At 43.6% G+C, this 18519-nt stretch overlaps 1 protein-coding gene across 1 annotated transcript in view; it reads left to right on the plus strand.

Moving 5' to 3' along the window:
* The first annotated feature begins 2456 nt into the window (after nt 1-2456).
* SPP2 (secreted phosphoprotein 2) overlaps nt 2457-18519 on the plus strand; it is a 28177-nt gene continuing 12114 nt past the window's right edge. Inside the window, exons 1-4 of the mRNA XM_055587032.1 lie at nt 2457-2769; nt 2870-2994; nt 10868-10990; nt 12089-12196. Of these exons, the coding sequence (XP_055443007.1) occupies nt 2703-2769; nt 2870-2994; nt 10868-10990; nt 12089-12196 (423 nt within the window). The 5' untranslated portion in view covers nt 2457-2702. The remainder of the gene's footprint in view (nt 2770-2869; nt 2995-10867; nt 10991-12088; nt 12197-18519) is intronic.

The following is an 18519-nucleotide window of genomic DNA, read 5'->3' on the forward strand; positions in this document are numbered from 1 at the left end:
TGGTCCAGGTGTTTCTGAGCCCCAGAACAGTACAGCTTCTAAAGCATGAAGTCAAGTACTGAGAATACCATGAATTACAAGTAACACAACATGTATTTACTGTAAAAAGTCTCTTCTTTTTATTGATTCACAAACTACCTTGGAATCTTATAGTGCATGAGACTCATCAGCATGCAAATACCTTGTCATCCAGGTGAGATGTGACAACAACCGTTAGCAGAGAAGTTTGGTGGACATGATGGCACGTCACTGCTTTTTATTGCATGTGAACCTGCTGGGCATATTTACATTCTGAAGGTTAGGTTCTCTACTTTAAAGTCATAATTTCCAGTGAGATTGTGAAATAACCACACATTTTTTATGAACAGTCATCTTTAGGAATATGAGAGGGAACGAAACAGATAACATTTTAAAATTAACCACTTTGTGGAGATGCAAACATAGAGAACAGACTTATGGACAAGGTAGGGGGGAAGGAGAGGGTGGGGTGAATGGAGACAGTAGCATGGAAACATGTATACTACCATATGTAAAATAGACAACTAATGGGAATTTGCTGTAGGACTCAGGGAACACAAATTGGGGCTCTGTAACAACCTAGAGGTGTGGGATGGAATGGGAAGTGGGAGGAGTTTCAAGAGGGAGAGTTTCATATGTATACCTGTGGTTGATTTACAGTGATGTATGGCAGGTCAGGAAGCAACAGTTAGAACTGGACATGGAACAACAAACTGGTTCCAAATAGGAAAAGGAGTTCATCAAGGCTTTATATTGTCACCCTGTTTATTTAACTTATATGCAGAGTACATCATGAGAAACGCTGGACTGGAAGAAACACAAGCTGGAATCAAGATTGCCGGGAGAAATATCAATAATCTCAGATATGCAGATGACACCACCCTTATGGCAGAAAGTGAAGAGGAACTAAAAAGCCTCTTGAAAGTGAAAGTGGAGAGTGAAAAAGTTGGCTTAAAGCTCAACATTCAGAAAACGATCATGGCATCCAGTCCCATCACTTCATGGGAAATAGATGGGGAAACAGTGGAAACAGTGTCAGACTTTATTTTTTTGGGCTCCAAAATCACTGCAGATGGTGATTGCAGCCATGAAATTAAAAGATGCTTACTCCTTGGAAGGAAAGTTATGACCAACCTAGATAGCATGTTCAAAAGCAGACATTACTTTGCCAACAAAGGTTGGTCTAGTCAAGGCTATGGTTTTTCCTATGGTCATGTATGGATGTGAGAGTTGGACTGTGAAGAAGGCTGAGCGCCGAAGAATTGATGCTTTTGAACTGTGGTGTTGGAGAAGACTCTTGAGAGTCCCTTGGACTGCAAGGTGATCCAACCAGTCCATTCTGAAGGAGATCAGCCCTGGGATTTCTTTGGAAGGAATGATGCTAAAGCTGAAACTCCAGTACTTTGGCCACCTCGTGTTAAGAGTTGACTCATTGGAAAAGACTCTGATGCTGGGAGGGATTGGGGGCAGGAGGAGAAGGGGACGACAGAGGATGAGATGGCTGGATGGCATCACTGACTCGATGGACATGAGTCTGAGTGAACTCCAGGAGTTGGTGATGGACAGGGAGGCCTGGGGTGCTGCTATTCATGGGGTCGCAAAGAGTCGGACACAACTGAGTGACTGATCTGATCTGATCTGATCTCTGATGGCAGAAACCAATACTGTAAAGCAATTACCCTTCTATTACACATGAATAAATTTAAAAAATTAACATGGAAGCAACCTAGATGTCCATCAGCAGATGAATGGATAAGAAAGCTGTGGTACATATACACAATGGAGTATTACTCAGCCATTAAAAAGAATACATTTGAATCAGTTCTAATGAGGTGGATGAAACTGGAGCCTATTATACAGAGTGAAGTAAGCCAGAAAGAAAAACACCAATACAGTATACTAACGCATATATATGGAATTTAGAAAGATGGTAACAATATCCCTGTATACGAGACAGCAAAAGAGACACTGATGTATAGAACAGTCTTTTAGACTCTGTGGGAGAGGGAGAGGGAGAGGGTGGGATGATTTGGGAGAATGGCATTGAAATATGTATAATATCATATATGAAACAAGTCACCAGTCCAGGTTCAAAGCACAGTACTGGATGCTTGGGGCTGGTGCACTGGGACGACCCAGAGGGATGGTATAGGGAGGGAGGAGGGAGGAGGGTTCAGAATGGGGAACACATGTATACCTGTGGCAGATTCATTTTGATATATGGCAAAACCAATACAATATTGTAAAGTTAAATAAAATAAAATTTTTTAAAAATCTTAAAAAAAATAAAAAATTAAGCATTTTGTTGAAAGATTACATCTCTCCCTCTAAAAATAAAATGAAATAAAGAGAAATAGACAGTCCATCTGGGTGAAATTAAAATAGAGAAAAACAAAAAGTGCACGCAGAGTCCCCGCCTCTTGATGGCTTTTGCTGTGGGCTGAAGTCCTGTGTTGAGGTCCAAACTCCAAAAGTGGCCTCCAACTGGACCTTATCCATTGGAAAAGCCAGAAGTAAATATTGATCCCAGGATCAATTAGAGTCTCTGTTGAAGCCGCCGTCTGCTCCAGTTGGAAAGACTAAGCCAGGTCACACTGATAAACAGCTGCTTTCAGGACAACTGGTCAGCCCCAAAGGCACGCAGACAATCTCCCTGTCTCTGCACTGAAATTGTTCTTCCCATAATGGAGAAGATGGTGATGAAGATGTTGGTGATATTTGTCCTTGGAATGAACCACTGGACCTGTAAAGGTAAGGAGCTTGGGGACCAGGGTTGCCTGCCCTTGATGATGTGGCTCTGTTTGGACCCTGGATCCTGACTCACTGTGCCCCTGTGTGCCTGTGTACCCAGGTTTCCCGGTGTATGACTATGACCCGGCTTCCCTGAAGGAGGCTCTCAGCGCCTCTGTGGCAAAAGTGAATTCCCAGTCACTGAGCCCCTATCTGTTTCGGGCGTTCAGAAGCTCAATTAAAAGAGTAAGTGCCTGTTACATCTTCTCTATACTGTTTTGCTTTTTTTCCTTTTGTCGTTTTTTGGGGGTACACATTAAAATTTTTCCAGTTTAAAAAGATAACAGCTACTCATCTCTTCACATTCTTTTTTTGAGAGAGAAAGGATTTAATTACGATTGTCATAAAGCTCTCAAAGCTACCTCAGATGCCTGATTCTTCTTTCAGTTTTCTTCCCTCTGGCCTCATTTCCTGTTTCCAGATGTTACTCTCTGCTTCTAGACCGAAAGTCCCCATGGTTCTTTCTGAGACGTTTATTAAAAACTGCTTGTTTATTAGAAATGAGGTCTTTTCAAGTTTAGCAGTTCTGCTCCTAATACTTATAGGAAATAAATTCTGGCTTTTGAGCCAAAGAAATCCACTTTCCTTTGTCAATTTGGTAATCATCTGTTTCCTGTTAGCTTGGGGAAATGGGGAAAAGATGAATTTTCATGGGCTTCCAATGACTAAGACCATGATTGGCAAAGAAAGAAACACAGAATTATCCTTCAAAGGAAATGAGAAACGAGTCAGCGGTCGTCTGTCCCCTCGCTGGGCCCCGGGTGGCTCCGCTGCCTGCACGTTGTCTTCAGCAAAGGGGGAGCAGAAATATCCTCCAGCAGAGTTAAGACTAAGATGAGAGGTGGGGAGCTTCTACAAGGTTCCAGGTCTTAAGAGTGAGAACTCGTTGCAGCCAGGCCATCCGGGAAACTGCGAATGAAGGAGAAATGACCAGGGGTGCAAGCAATGCCCGCTTTCTCACAGAGGTCAGAGGGCCATTGTATCCTCTCCACCTTCGTGCTCACGTCTCCCATCCCTGCGGGGTACCACCTTGTATGCGTGATAGCTCAGTCGTGTTCAACTCTTTGTGACTCTTTGGGCTATAGCCCACCAGGTACCTCTGTCCATAGGATTTTTCAGGCAAGAATACTGGAGTGGTTTGCCATTTCCTCCTCCAGGGGATCTTCCCAGTCCTGGGATCCAACCAGCTTCTCTTGTGCCTCCTGCCTTGCGGGCAGATTCTCCAAATAAAATATCAGTACATTCATCTTGACCCTGCTTCTTCAGAAAATGGCTCAGTTTCTCATTTCATATTCCCAGGAAATGTATCGAATTGTCCCAGTTGTCTTTTCTAATTGGGTCATAGGTAATGAAGATGATGGTTCAGCAAGGCACCGTGCCCAGAACTAGGCTGCTGTAGACAGAGTCAGTCACTTGGTCTGGCTGTCACAGTGCGGAGACCCTGGAAGGTATATGTGGTCAGCTGCCAAGCCAAAGGGAGAGCTCCTTCTGGAGGGGTACTGGACGAAATAAAGAACCTCTCCCTCCCACACTGGCTGTACTGGCTTCCACCTTTCACTTTTAATGAAATCCATGTACGTGGCGGGGTGGGTATCCATGTCCTTTTGCCAAGCTTGCAAATAGACAGTTTAGATTTACTTGTAATTTAGCTAGTGCCTGCTACAGAAGAAAGTTAGTAGTTAATTAAGTGAATAAGAGCCTGAGGACAGCTCCCGAGAGAACCAGTTACTGACACCATGGAAATCTGGCCAGTGGGGCTTGGCTAGCATGAGGTGTCGTCATCCAGAGCACATTCCAGCACATGGGGCCATCTTGGTATCAGACATCTGAGCCCAGACACACAGGCACCTGCAAATAAACATACCCGTGTGTGGGATCCTTGATGAGAACACAAGCAGGAGATGCCCCTCCACCTCCAGTAGGCTGCCTTCTCTCTGGAATTCTGCCTAATTTTGTTTCTTTCCAGCCTTCTCTCATTATTCAAATTCACTGGCCAAGTTCCATCACCATGTCTCTGCCATGAAAACTTCCCTTCTTCTCCCAGTGGAAGGAAAACTCTCCCTTTTTGATCTGTCCTGGTGATGCTTCTTTCTTTTTTAGAAGTGGTTCACATTTTGCTTTTTATTATACTTGTTCAGTTTTGTTCAGTCGCTCAGTCGTGTCTGACTCTTTGCGACCCCATGAACCGCAGCATGCCAGCCCTCCCTGTCCATCACCAACTTCCAGAGTTTACTCAAACTGATGTCCATTGAGTTGGTGATGACATCCAACCATCTCATCCTCTGTTATCCCCTTCTCCTCCCACCTTCAGTCTTTCCCAGCATCAGGGTCTTTTCAAATGAGTCAGTTCTTCACATAGACAAAGTATTAGAGTTTCAGCTTAGCATCAGTCCTTCCAATGAATATTCAGGACTGATTTCCTTTAGGGTGGACTAGTTGGATCTCCTTGCAGTCCAAGGGACTCTCAAGAGTCTTCTCCAAAACCACAGTTCAAAAGCATCAATTCTTCGGCGCTCAGCTTTCTTTATAGCCCAACTCTTATATCCATACATGACTACTGGAAAAACCATAGCCTTGACTGGATGGACATTTTTTGGCAAAGTAATGTCTCTGCTTTTTCATATGCTGTCTAGGTTGGTCATAGCTTTTCTTCCAAGGGGTAAGTGTCTTTTAATTTCATGGCTGCAGTCACCATCTGCAGTGATTTTGGAGCTCCCCCGCAAAAAAGTCTACCACTGTTTCCCCACCTATTTGCCATGAAGTGATGGGACCAGATGCCATGATCTAAGTTTTCTGAATGTTGAACTTTAAGCCAACTTTTTCACTCTCCTCTTTCACTTTCATCAAGAGGCTCTTTTAGTTCTTCACTTTCTGCCATAAGGGTGGTGTCATCTGCATGTCTGGTTCCAAATAGGGAAAGGAGTATGTGTTAGTCATACCTTCTACAAATGACCTAAATGTGGCCCCAAATATGCCAGCTTCCCCCCCGCCCCCATAACAGTAGACCTGAGAGATCCACTCACAGTCAAGCAAAGAGCTCAGGAAAGAGATGAAGGAACAGATCTCTGGCACTGAGGGTACAAAACAACTCACAAAAGAAGGAATACAAATGCACCCGAAGCATTGGAGAAAATACGTCACCTCTCTAACAGCCAACAAAATCACAATTAAAATACCAAGGTGAAAAGGAAGGAGAAGAGAAAAAGGGAAATCTCAAACATTGCTAGAGAGAGGGTAATTTGGTAAGATTATCTTTGGGAAGCAATTTGGAAATAAGCGTTAAGAATGTTTATAAACACGTTAAACATTAAAAATAGCAAATATAATTTTTGATCTTTTAGTTTCATTTCTAGGACTACGTCTAAAGGAAATAAGTGGGAAACAATTTGGAAACATGCATTAAGCATATTTATAAACATGTTAAACATTAAAAATAGCAAATATAACTTTTGATCTCATAGTTTCATTTCTAGGAATATGTCCAAAGGAAATAAGTGGTTTTGTCATGTTTGTGTATATGTGGGAGGTTTGGGATAGAGTTCAGTGGACTCAGGGAGAGGGGTCAGACCTCGATATTTATCCCTGAGTTTGCTTCCTAAGTCCAGTGCTTCATGAGATTTCCCTGGTGGTCCAGTGGTTAAGACTCCATACCCCCTATACATGGGGCACTGGTTCGATCCCTGGTGGGGGGACTAATCCTACTTGCCACATGGTGTGGCTTAAAAACAAAATATCTCAAAAACCCAGTGATTCTTGATCTGGCTACATGTCAGCATCACCTGAGAGACTGAAATATTCCTGATGCCTCTTGGTAGCTTATATGGGAAAAGAATCTAAATTAAAAAACAGAAAGAAATATACTGACATCCAAGAGGGAAGGTGACTAATTAAGTCCCAGTCTCTGAGGGTGGAGCTCACATTCTCACATGCTTCCTGGTCATTCTGATGTGTAGTCAGGGTTAAGAACCATTGGGTTTGCCCAGCAGACCTGGATTAAATACTCTTCAATTGACTTTGAATAACTTATCCCTTGGACTCCAAGTTTAGAAAAGAATGGGGAAACGTGGGGAAATGGGACTTCAGTCATGAAGATTTCCTTGCTCCTCGACATCAGGCTCATTCAGACTATTCCCTCAGTGGACACAAGCAGAGAAAAACAAGGTGGACGTGGATCCTGTATTGGGGACGAGGAAGACAGGATGGACCAGACTGGGCTTGTGTTGACTTAAAAAGATGCACAACGTGAGAGCTGTGAGTTAAGTTTTATTTGGGGCAAAAAGAGGACTGCAGCCCTGGAGACAGTAACTCGAAAGCTTTGAGAAACTGCTCTAAAGAGATAGCAGGGAAGGACAGTATATATGTGATTTTGGTAAAGGGGGAATACATGCAGTCAAGTACATTTATTTTTTCAAAAGTTTCTGGTGGTCTCATGAAGCTTCTTCTAGTCAGGAGAAACAGGATTTTCTCATGAAAATCATGAAGAATTTTAGTGCTTTTCTAGAGATGAGGAGATACAAGAATTGGGCTTGTAAAATCAGCTCCTGAGAATATCTGACTCTCTGAAGACGTGTCCTGCTGGTTTTATCCTGAGTACAGAGTGCCTCCTTCCTGCTCTCCACTCTTAACTCCTTCAAGAGGTGTTGAAGTTCAGCACTGCAGCAACACTTGATTTAATCTTTGTAGAGGTAGATAACGGAGAAGGCAATGGCAACCCACTCCAGTACTCTTGCCTGGAAAATCCCATGGATGGAGGAGCCTGGTGGGCTGCAGTCCATGGGGTCGTGAAGAGTCAGACATGACTGAGCGACTTCATTTTCACTTTTCACTTTCATGCGTTGGAGAAGGAAATGGCAACCCACTCCGGTGTTCTTGCCTGGAGAATCCCAGGGATGGGGGAGCCTGGTGGGCTGCCGTCTATGGGGTTGCACAGAGTCGGACACGACTGAAGCGACTTAGCAGCAGCAGCAGCAGCAGAGGTAGATAATGGGCTTCCCAGGTGGCGCTAGTGGCAAAGAACCTGCCTGCCAATGCAGGAGACTTAAAAGACTTGGGTTCAGTCCTTGGGTTGGGAAGATCCCCTGGAGGAGGGCACGGCAACTCACTCCAGTATTCTTGCCTGGAAAATCCCATGGACAGAGGAGCCTGGGGGGCTACAGTCCACAGGTAGATGGCAAGTGCCAAGTTGTAGCTGACACTTCCATGGAGCTCAGAGTCCATTGCAGAGAGAGAGGAAGGGGAGGGAGAGGGAAGAAGGCGATGAAGGAGAATGGGGTGAAAATACATAAAAAAGTGAAGGAAGTCTCAGAGAGTGGAGAGTCCTGTAGAGAAAATAAAACAGGAGGATGGATGGATGGATCTGGGCTGGGGCAGCTGTCAGATGGACAGACGTATCCACGGAGATGCCATATTTGAGCTAAGACTCAGGGAGGAGAACCTCCAGCTGTGGAACTACCCCCTGGAGGGGGTAGGGGTGGGGCTTTAAATAAAGTGAGAGAAGACCTTCAAAGATCTCTGAAGTGGAATGCAAGGGAGGAGGCCCAGACAGTGACCGTGGGAAACAGGCAATGACCAATGATTACACTGAGCCCCTTGGCGCCAGGAGGGTGGGGAGTGGATGGATTCTGGGACATTCGGGGCAAAGCCACGGAAGCTTGGGGATCCTTTCTGTGACTGTGCCCGTTCCTGTCCTCCTGTCCACTTTTACCTTTCCTTTTCTTTGCATTTTTTGCTTTTTGTCTTCATACATTATTCTAGGCAGATATACCCGAGATTTACTCTTTGTCCAATCTTAAGGGCTTAGTTTGAAAAACCCAAGTGATCTCTGTGTTAGTTGGGCTTCTCCAGAGAAACAGAACTGAGAGAGAGAGACAGACAGACAGGGAGATTGATTTAAAAGAATTGGCCCACAGTGTTGCGGAGGCTTGGTGCTGCCAAAGTCTGCAGGGTGAGCGAGCAGGCTGGAGACCCAGGGAAGAACTGACATCACAGGTAAAGTCTGAAGGCCATCTGCTGGCAGAATTCCTTCCTGCTGAGGAAAAGGTCAGTCTTTGTTCTATTTGGGCCTTCAAGTGATTAGACGAGGCCCACCCACAGGAAGAAGGGTAATCCACTTTTCTCAAAGCCCACCACTTTAATTTTATCCAAAACACCTTCATAGAAACATCCTGATTAATATTTGACCACAGGTCTGAACACTGTGGCCCAGCTAAGTGGACATATAACATTAAACATTATAATCTCAAAAAGGAATTGTTATGGGCCTTTTATGGCTTATATATTTTTATTTCTTTTTGAAGAGTAAAAAAAATCAGAATATACTTAGTATAGAGTCACAAGACTCAACAAGAAGGAAAAAACTAAAAGTAACATCTACCATTCAGTCCTCTGAGACGCCCACTACAGACACGTGGCAGATGTCTTTTGGATCTTTTCTCTTCATATGTGGGTATAAAATACATTTTTAAAGAAAAACAGGACCACGCTGTAACACTGATTATAAAGTACTGCCTTTTAATTTCAGCCATAATGCTGGGTTTGGGATTTTCTCCAATTGATTTCTTACTGTTGAGTATTTGGGTTGGTCTACCTTTTTCAAAAAACACAGAGAAGAAATTGGCTGAAAGTGAAATCAAATGAAAAAACAGAGCTATTAGGCTTTTCTCCATATTCTGGAGTTGTGCTTAGAGATGCAAAAACGGTTGCAAAATAATCTCACAGTTCAACAAAATGATCAGTATTCAAACCCCCACATTTGCATCTTTTGAACTATGCCTTTGTCCTGCCAGCTTTCATCAGATTGCTTTAAGGAAAACTGTGGAAGCATAATGGAGGAGGGGATGATGCGGGGAGCAGGGGGCAGGTAGGGGCAGAGGGAGCAGAGAAACTGAACAGTGCACTCCAGCTGATAAATGAGGTTTTACTTGTTTAATGAGACTCATATTTAGTATCTGATATTTAAAAATTATCAATAAACAAGGTGGGAAATAATGGCAAGACTGAGTTTTAGTCCTACTTGTTTTCAGAGAACTCTGCTTGTATCAGCCTTCCTCATTCTGTGTCAGAAAGAGACATGAGGACCCCCAGCCCCATCCCAAGCTGGAGCCTGTTACCTGTTTCCAAAGCAAAGCATCCCTTTGTTCTCCATCTGTAAGTGGTCTGTAGGGGCTGCCCAGGTGGTGTTAGTGGTGAAGAATCTGCCTGCCAATGCAAGAGCTGCAGGTTCGGTTCCTGAGTCGGGAAGATCCCCTGGAGGAGGAAATGGCAACCCACTCCAGTATTTTTGCCTGGGAAATTCCATGGACAGAGGAGCCTGGCAGGCTACAGTCCACAGGGTCACAAAAAGTCGGACATGACTGAACACAGGTGCGTGCGCTCTCTCTTTCACACACACACACACACACACACACACACACACTGCAACAGCGCTATAGTTCGGGCCTGAACGGAGCTCAGTTAACACATGTATTTTCTCCAGCAGGCACATCATAGCCTTTCTGCACTTGGGAAACTAGACAGCTTGTCAGCACTAGGCTTGAGGGCCAATTTCAATAGCAAGATCACCCAGGAAAAGCACAAAAATGAGAAAAACATGCCACAAAATGGACCATAAAAATGACTTGTGTACAGTCTGGGAGCGAGGAGGAGCGCATCACCTTGTCTGCCCCTGGGCAGGAGCGTGTGCATCGGGCCACTCCAGTTCTTTGCTGCTCAGCGTATGTCCATGAGCAGCAGTGACAGCACCCCGGAGTGACTTGGGGTTGAATATACATTTAAGGAAATTTGCAAGTATGGAATTGGTAAATAATGAGGATCCACTGTACAGAGGTCATTAGAATAAGCTTGGAGTCAGGACACCCACGTCCAGGTTCCGTTGTCTCAGTGAAGTCCTGTGAACCTTCGTAGAGTGCTTCCTGCCCTGGTCTTCAGAATGAGGGTGACAGTTGAAAGCTTTAGTGGGGGGAGATTCTGGCACCTTTTCTTCTTGTGCAGGGAGAAACATTTCTAGCACGTGACCTTCAGAAGCACATCTGTAGCAAGCTGCCCCTTTGTTTTTGTGAAGGTCAACGCCCTGGACGAGGACAGCTTGACCATGGACTTAGAGTTCAGGATTCAAGAGACGACGTGCAGGAGGGAATCTGAGGCAGACCCCGCCACCTGTGACTTCCAGAGGGGCTACCACGTGGTGAGTGTGGGGCAAAGGCCACCAGCCGGGAAACAAACGCGAGAGAGCTCTGCCTTCCTGCATCACCCGGAGCCGATGCAAAGTCACACCGAGGTCTTGACTGTGTCTGGTGTCCGGCCACCCTCGGAGGCACCATTAACTGTGTTCACGCTGTTCCCTGGGGGGCAATGTGACTTTGTGGTCAAGGACTTAAGCTCTGGAGTCTGCCATCCTGAGTAATCCTGGCAAGTCATTTAACCCCTGTTGCTTCAGTTTTCTGCTCTTTAAAATGGGCATAATGATGGTGCCAGGTAAAGTGAATACAAAGGGGCCAATAACAAAGAAAAATCCCTGAGACATTTCAAATTCTATCTTAATTCAAAATGCCAGCTGTGTTCCTGGGGTGAGGTGCATGTTTTAGTGTTGACTGTCATGCAAAAATCCATCTCCCCCACCAGCTTGCGGTCCACAGGGGTCAGGACTGTAGCCTGGTCAGTTCTGCTTCTCCAGTGACCAGCACATGGCCCCACGCTTGGTTATCGCCAAGGGTAGGAGACCGCCTGTACAGGCCAACACCACCACCCCAGACTCACTCTCCGAGGTGTTGTTCCATGGGTGTCAGGGTTTTGTCATGTTACTGGTGTGATGACGTCTGTGTTGCTAGATAGCAATATCAATTCTGAAAAGAAGACCCTTTGTTTTGTTGTTCCGTGGAAATTTTTGCCGTGATTGTTTCACAAACACCCCAAACCCGAGTGTCACTAGCATCTGAAGGAAATCTGAGACCAAGGGAGAGCAGAGCAGAGGCCTTTGGGGATCTTCCCAATTCTTGTTCTCATGGGAAACCATGCAAGGTAACCAGCTCAGTGCTCAGTGAGGGAGTGTTTGCTTTCCAGGGGACTTGTAATGTAGCAAGCGCTCAAGAGATGCTTCAGTCACCGTTTGCTTTAGCTTAGGTTTTGAGAAATGAAAATGAAATGGGAAAAATGAAATGACCAAATTCTTCCTTCCTGTTTGCACCATTGTGACAAGCCCTATGATGTTGCCTGATTTCTTGGGGAGGGCCTAGCGGTTTACCCAAGATGCTGGGCATAGAACTCACCATTTCTTCTTTTCCAGCCCGTGGCTGTTTGCAGAAGCACGGTGCGGATGTCTGCTGAACAGGTGCAGAACGTGTGGGTTCGCTGCCACTGGTCCTCCAGCTCTGGGTCCAGCAGCAGTGAAGAGGTATGCACAGGGGCTTGGCATCCTTCGAGGTGTGATAGAGCAGCTGGACCATCAGGCGTCTGGGCAAGTGTCTGGACCTGCAAACTCACATTCAATGTCCCTTACTTCTTCCAATCCCACCTCTCTAAGATTTTGAACATGAGCTTAAGAAAACAATGAGCAAAAGTTCTAGATTTAAGTGTGTAATTCACTGCCTCTCTAGTTTAGTGGAATGAAGGGGGCCATTTTGGACAGATCAGTGTTCATTTACCAGCTCTGCAACTTAGGTTAGGATATTTAATCTCCATGAATCTGAGGCTTCTCCATCTGTTACATACCAGTAATAAAGATCACCCAATAGGATGTTGAGGAAACCAAGTAAGTTCATGGATATAAAAGATCTGGTCCAGAGTCTAGCACATAACAGATGCTCAGTAAATGAAAGAACACATCTTTTCCCCCTCAATTGCATTGATAATCATCTGCAATAATACTGAGAAATCAATAACATGTAAAGTTCTGACTTGGAATTATATTACTTAGTGTCTGATTTTCTTACTGAAGTATATATCTCATGAGGGCAGGGAATGTTTGTTTTATCGTCTGCTGCTGCTAAGTTGCTTCAGTCGTGTCCGACTCTGTGCGACCCCATGGACTGCAGCCTACCAGGCTTCTCCGTCCATGGGATTCTTCAGGCAAGAACACTGGAGTGGGTTGCCATTTCCTTCTCCAGTTTTATCGTCTAGGACAATGTTTAATACAGGGTAGAAGTTTAGTCAATAATTAAACACATACAATAAAGCTGGGGAAGAAATTATAGCTGTATGATACATATAGTATGAAGAATAAAAGCATAACTGGTATATGTTTGCTTATTAATAATGGGATAATCTATCCTTCACTGCTATTTAAAAATGTTTCTGCCATTACAAAGCCAAACCTGAACAGCAATGTCTTTCTCTGCTGATACTTTTATTCATTTTTTTCAAGGTTTAAATCTGTAGTGAAAATTACATGAGAAGAGTATAAAATTTCAACTTCAAGAATTATACATAAAAGTAATGTTCCTGTGTTATGAACATACCCAGGCCCTACCTATTTGTTTGTTTGTTTATTTATTTGTTGCCTCATAATTTGGCATGTGGGATCTTAATTCCCAGACCAGAGAATGAACCCATGACCCCAGCATTGGGAGTGTGGTCTTAGCCACTGGACTGCCAGGGAAGACCTGGGCCTTACATATTTTATATGGAAGTCCATTTTAGAGCTAGGAAGGAGTGACACTCATGACTGAGGAACTCCTGTTACAGTTCAGTTCAGTCGCTCAGTCGTGTTTGACCCTCTGCGACCCCACGGACTGCAGCACGCCAGGCTTCCCTGTCCATCACCAACTCCTGGAGCTTGCTCAAACTCATGTCCATTGAGTCAGTGAGGAAATCCAACCATCTGATCCTCTGTCGTTCCCTTGCCCTCCTGCTTTCAATCTTTCCCAGCATCAGGGTCTTTTCAAATGAGTCAGTTCTTTGCATCAGGTGGCCAAAGGATTGGCTGATCAGCTTCAGCATTAGCTCTTCCATGAATATTTAGGACTGATTTCCTTTAGGATGGACTGGTTGGATCTCCTTGCAGTCCAAGGGACTCTCAAGAGTCTTCTCTGACACCACAGGGGTGGCTTTACCGTTAGAAGGAGAATTGTGCAAAAATGTTCAGTTGAGCGTAACCTTGTTGATCGATCTCGTTCTCACTGGCAATGTTTGGGGGTCAATCTCCGGGTGATTTCTGGGTGATTTCCTGTCTCCCTGCCGCTAGTTCAGGTACCCAGGGCCTCCTGTTTGACTCCAGTAAAGAATTCAGGAAGTGAGGTCAGCTTCACAGCTGACACACTGGTGCATGCCTGGCCAAGCTAAGCCAGAAGTGACAAGGACCAAGCATCATGTCACAAGCATTTTGTGTTGAGTTTGTGGTTTATGTGGGGAAAGCCAGGAGACAGCCAAGAGCAAGAAAGACACATCTCCGGCCCTTGTGGGGTCTGCAGACCAGTCTGGGGTATCCGTTATGCAGCGGTTACCCAGACTACCAGACAGGCTTTTGGGAACACACAGTGGGAGGATGGATGCATGTGGGCAGAGCAGGTTTTCCAGGGAAACTAGAGGGTGGGTGACCTCAGGATGAAGGGCACAGGGTGTGGAGGGGCGGGAGGGAGAGATTTCAAGCACAGGGGAGGCACGACGGAGTTCCCGGAGTGTGAGAGGAGCCAAGCTGAAGGGTTGAAATGGACAGAGATCCATTGTAACTGGGAGCAGAATGTGAGAAGAGAGGCAGAAGGTGGGGCTGGAGAGGACCCGAGCCCAGTCAGGTTGGGCCTCATGGGTCTTGTCAGGATCCTTGGCTTGGGGCTACTTGAGAATTATAAGTAGGGAGGTACAGAATAGATGGAGAACAGACTGGCCCTCAGTAAGAACGGAGCACTGGGAGGCTGGCAGGCAGGTGAGGCAGGATGCTAGGGAGAGCTGGGAGTTAGTGGTGAACGTCCCGAGAAAGGGATGCCAGTTCTTCTGCGACCTTTAACAGTGGGCCCCCGTTTAATCCCTCCTCCATCTCTGATTTGCGAAGTTGATTCTTGCACAGCCCACAAACCTGTAGCAACTTTCTCATCGCAGACTGAAAACTACTCACTTTTCTTCCAATCCCAACTTTTGTATGAAGGCTCTGATAGAAAGTCAGTCGCTGAAACAAACCCAATTTTAAAAACAAACTCCCAGCTTTCTTTCCCTCAAAGATTAGGAAACTGTAAAAAATTATGAGGAAGTACAAAATTCCTTAAATTAAAGGATTCTGCAACTTGAAAGAGAGAGGAGAAAGCAGATGGAGGTTTAAAGTAATTCCTGGAAACTCTAAAATAGGTTTCTTCTATGAACGAGAAAGAAAAATTAGATGACAGCTGTTAGCCATTTTCAGTGAAATAAATGGGGGTACTACAAATGCGAAAGACTATTGATTGCGATGAGTTTAGACAAAGAAAAAATAAATCATTATTGGAAGTAGGAAATAAAAGAAAACTGAAAAAAAAAACCCTCAGAGTAATGAATATAAAGACCACTTAAAAAATATATGTAGATCGTAAGAGAATTTCCAGAGAAAGGAATATAATGTAAAGAAAGATGGAAGCCAAAAATAGAGAATAAGACCGAAAATCCCAATTATTATGAAATATTGTTATGAAATGCCTTATTTATATAAAAGTAAATAACATTTTATATAATAAATAAGTTTTTATTATGAAATAAGACTTAGCTCAAATGGAAATTATCTGGCAAGAATACAGTAAGAGAAAGTGTCTCTAATATAAAAAACTTGGGTTTTCCACTATATAGTTATAATAAGTATAAAAGCTTTGTTAAAATGTTTGAAAAAATAAATTTCTAAAATTGCTAATATTCTCTCTTAACCAAATAAATACTTAAATTATGGGTAGTTTTAATTATTTTTATAGTTTTAGTATTTTATAAAGTATTTAATATTTAAATATTTTATATTGTTATATTTTAATATTTAAAATAAATATTTAAATTATGGGTCGTTTTATTTAAAATATTTCAATATTATTTTTATACTTAAATATATTTATGTTTTTTTATAGTTTTTAAATTTGTAAGAGAAGTATGTAGAGGGTAAACAATTTCTATATGGCACGTCAGTCAACCATCCGATTGCAATGCTAACATCTGTAACTTGGTGAATGGACTTGACTTTGGGCAAATCTTTCTGATTTGGAGTGGGTGGGATGAAGTTTGACTAGAGTTCAGCCTTGAGACCCAAAACAGTCCAAAAGGAGAAACTGAGAAAGAATGAACAGGAATTCTGAACTCGGGGAAGGAGAGTTACAAGTATTTCATTTATTTAGTCTCTTCCATTTCAAATGATAGAACTTCCGCTGGAAGTGGTCTAAGCTGAAATGAGAGGATTCTCTGGCTCACATTCCCAGAACAAATGGGAGGAGTTGCGCTCGCGGATGACTCAATTTAGGGACCGTCAACAATACTGGTGCCACCTTCATCTTTTCCTTCTCCCCCCTCCTCTTACTGCTCAGGAGTTTTCTCCTTGCAGCAGGAGGCAAGACCACAAGCCACTCCAGATTCATATCCTCCATACCGACGAGGAAACTGAGGCTTTGTCTCTAACCTCATGACATCCCTACCATTAGCCTGGCTTGGGTCATGTGTCTCATTAAAAAGAAATAGTGCTGTTACTGAAATACAATTCACAGACCCTACAATTCACCATTTAATGTGTACAGTTCACCCAGTGGTCTGAGTATATTCAGAAGATCACACAAGTATCACTGCTATCTAAATCCTGAACGTTTTATCATCTCCAAAAGAAACTCCAATACCCCTTCCTCTTACCCTATTCTTTCCAGCACTCAGTAACCACTAATCTATTGATATTTTCTTTGTCTATGAAGTTACTTTTCTGGCCATTTAATATTAATAGAAGCATGCAATATGTGTTCTTTTGTGACTGGTTTATCTCAGCATGTTTGGAGGTTCATACATGTTGTAGCATGTATCAGTACTTCTTCTGTGGTGGAATAACAATCCATTGTATGGATAAACCGCATTTGATTTATCCATTCGTTAGTTAATCAAAATTGGGGTTGTTTCTACTTTTTGGCTGTTTTAAATAATGATTCTGTGAACATTCATGTACAAGTTTTTGTGCAGGCATGTATTTTTATCTATCTTGGATATTCACCTACAAGTGAAATTTCTGGAGCATAAACTAACTTTTTGTGTTAATTTTAGAGAAACCGCCAAGCAGTTTCCCCTAATAGCCATACCATGTTATATTTCCACCAGCAGTATATGAGAGTATATGAGAGTACCAGTTTCTACATCCTTATCAACACTTGTTATTGTCTGTCTTTTTTTTGAGTCATTCTAGTGGATGTGAAGTGGTATGTTATTAAGATTTTGATTTGCTTTATCCTAATGAGTAATACCCTGGAGAAGGAAATGGACACCTACTCCTACTCCACCTACTTGCCTGGAAAATTCCATGGATGAAGGAGCCTGGTGGGCTACAGTCCATGGGGTTGCAAATAGTCGAACACGACTGAGTGACTTCACTTCACTAATAAGTAATGATCAGCTATTTGTATATCTTTTTTTTGAGAAAGGTCTACTTGAGTCCTTTTTCAATTTTAAATTGGGTTATTTGTCTTCTTGTTGAGTATGAAGAGTTCTTTGTATATTTTGTATATAAGTTCCCAAAAAATTGCCAATGTTTTTTCCCATCTGTAAGGTTTTTTTTCTTTCTTGATGGTGCCCTTTGAAGAACAAGTTTTAAAGTTTAATGAAGTCAAATTGATCTACTTTTTTATCTTGTTGTTTGTATGAGTCTTTCATTGAGATTCATGGCCCACTTTGATTAGGAAGGGATCCAGCTTCATCCTTTTGCATGTGGATATCCAGTTGTCTCAGTACCATTTATTGAAAAGTTATTCTTTCTCCCACTGAACTGTGCCACCTCCTAGACCAGTCACTCTGACAAAGGTCAGCAGGCTTATTGGCTGTTAAGGATGGAGAGGGTGACAGGTAGGTGGTCCAGATAACTGGAAGAAAAGTTGTGAGCCAAACTGCTACCTTACTTTGTGACTCTGGGCTTTCATGGGCTTCCCTTGTGGCTCAGCTGGGATAGAATCCACCTGCAGTGCGGGAGACCTGGGTTTGATCCCTGGGTCAAGAAGATCCCCTGCAGAAGGGAAAGGCTACCCATTCTAGTATTCTGGCCTGGAGAATTCCATGGACTAAGTCCATGGGATTGCAAAGAGTCAGACATGACTGAGCAACTTTCACTTCACTGGGCTTTCAGTGGCTTCATGAAGGCTTCTCGTGCACGCCATTTCCTATTGAACACATATGGGGACTTCATAGAAAGAAAACTCCCAAATTTGACCTGAACACAGTCTATCTGCAAGTCCATGTAACAGAGTTCCTTCTTTCTGGTCCACATCTGGGAGTCATTTTAAGTCTAGTGGAAATCTTTTTAAATGATTTAAACTTTATATAAGTTGCTCTTCCCCGTGTACTTCTGTAGACACACACGGCTTCTCTGGTGGCTCAAGGGTTAAGAACCTGCTGCCAACACAGGAGGTGTGGGGTGGAGTTCAGTGGAGCTAGGGAGAGGGGGACAGGCTTGCCCGCCAACGCAGGAGGTGTGGGGTGGAGTTCAGTGGAGTTAGGGAGAGGGGGACAGGACTCTATTTGTATCCCTGAGTTTGCTTCATAAGCCCAGGAGTCTATCAGACTTCACTAGTGGCCCAGTGTAGTTAAGACTCAGCA

The sequence above is a fragment of the Bubalus kerabau genome, chromosome 6 (genome assembly GCF_029407905.1).
Source record: "Bubalus kerabau isolate K-KA32 ecotype Philippines breed swamp buffalo chromosome 6, PCC_UOA_SB_1v2, whole genome shotgun sequence".
Taxonomy (NCBI): Eukaryota; Metazoa; Chordata; class Mammalia; order Artiodactyla; family Bovidae; genus Bubalus; species Bubalus kerabau.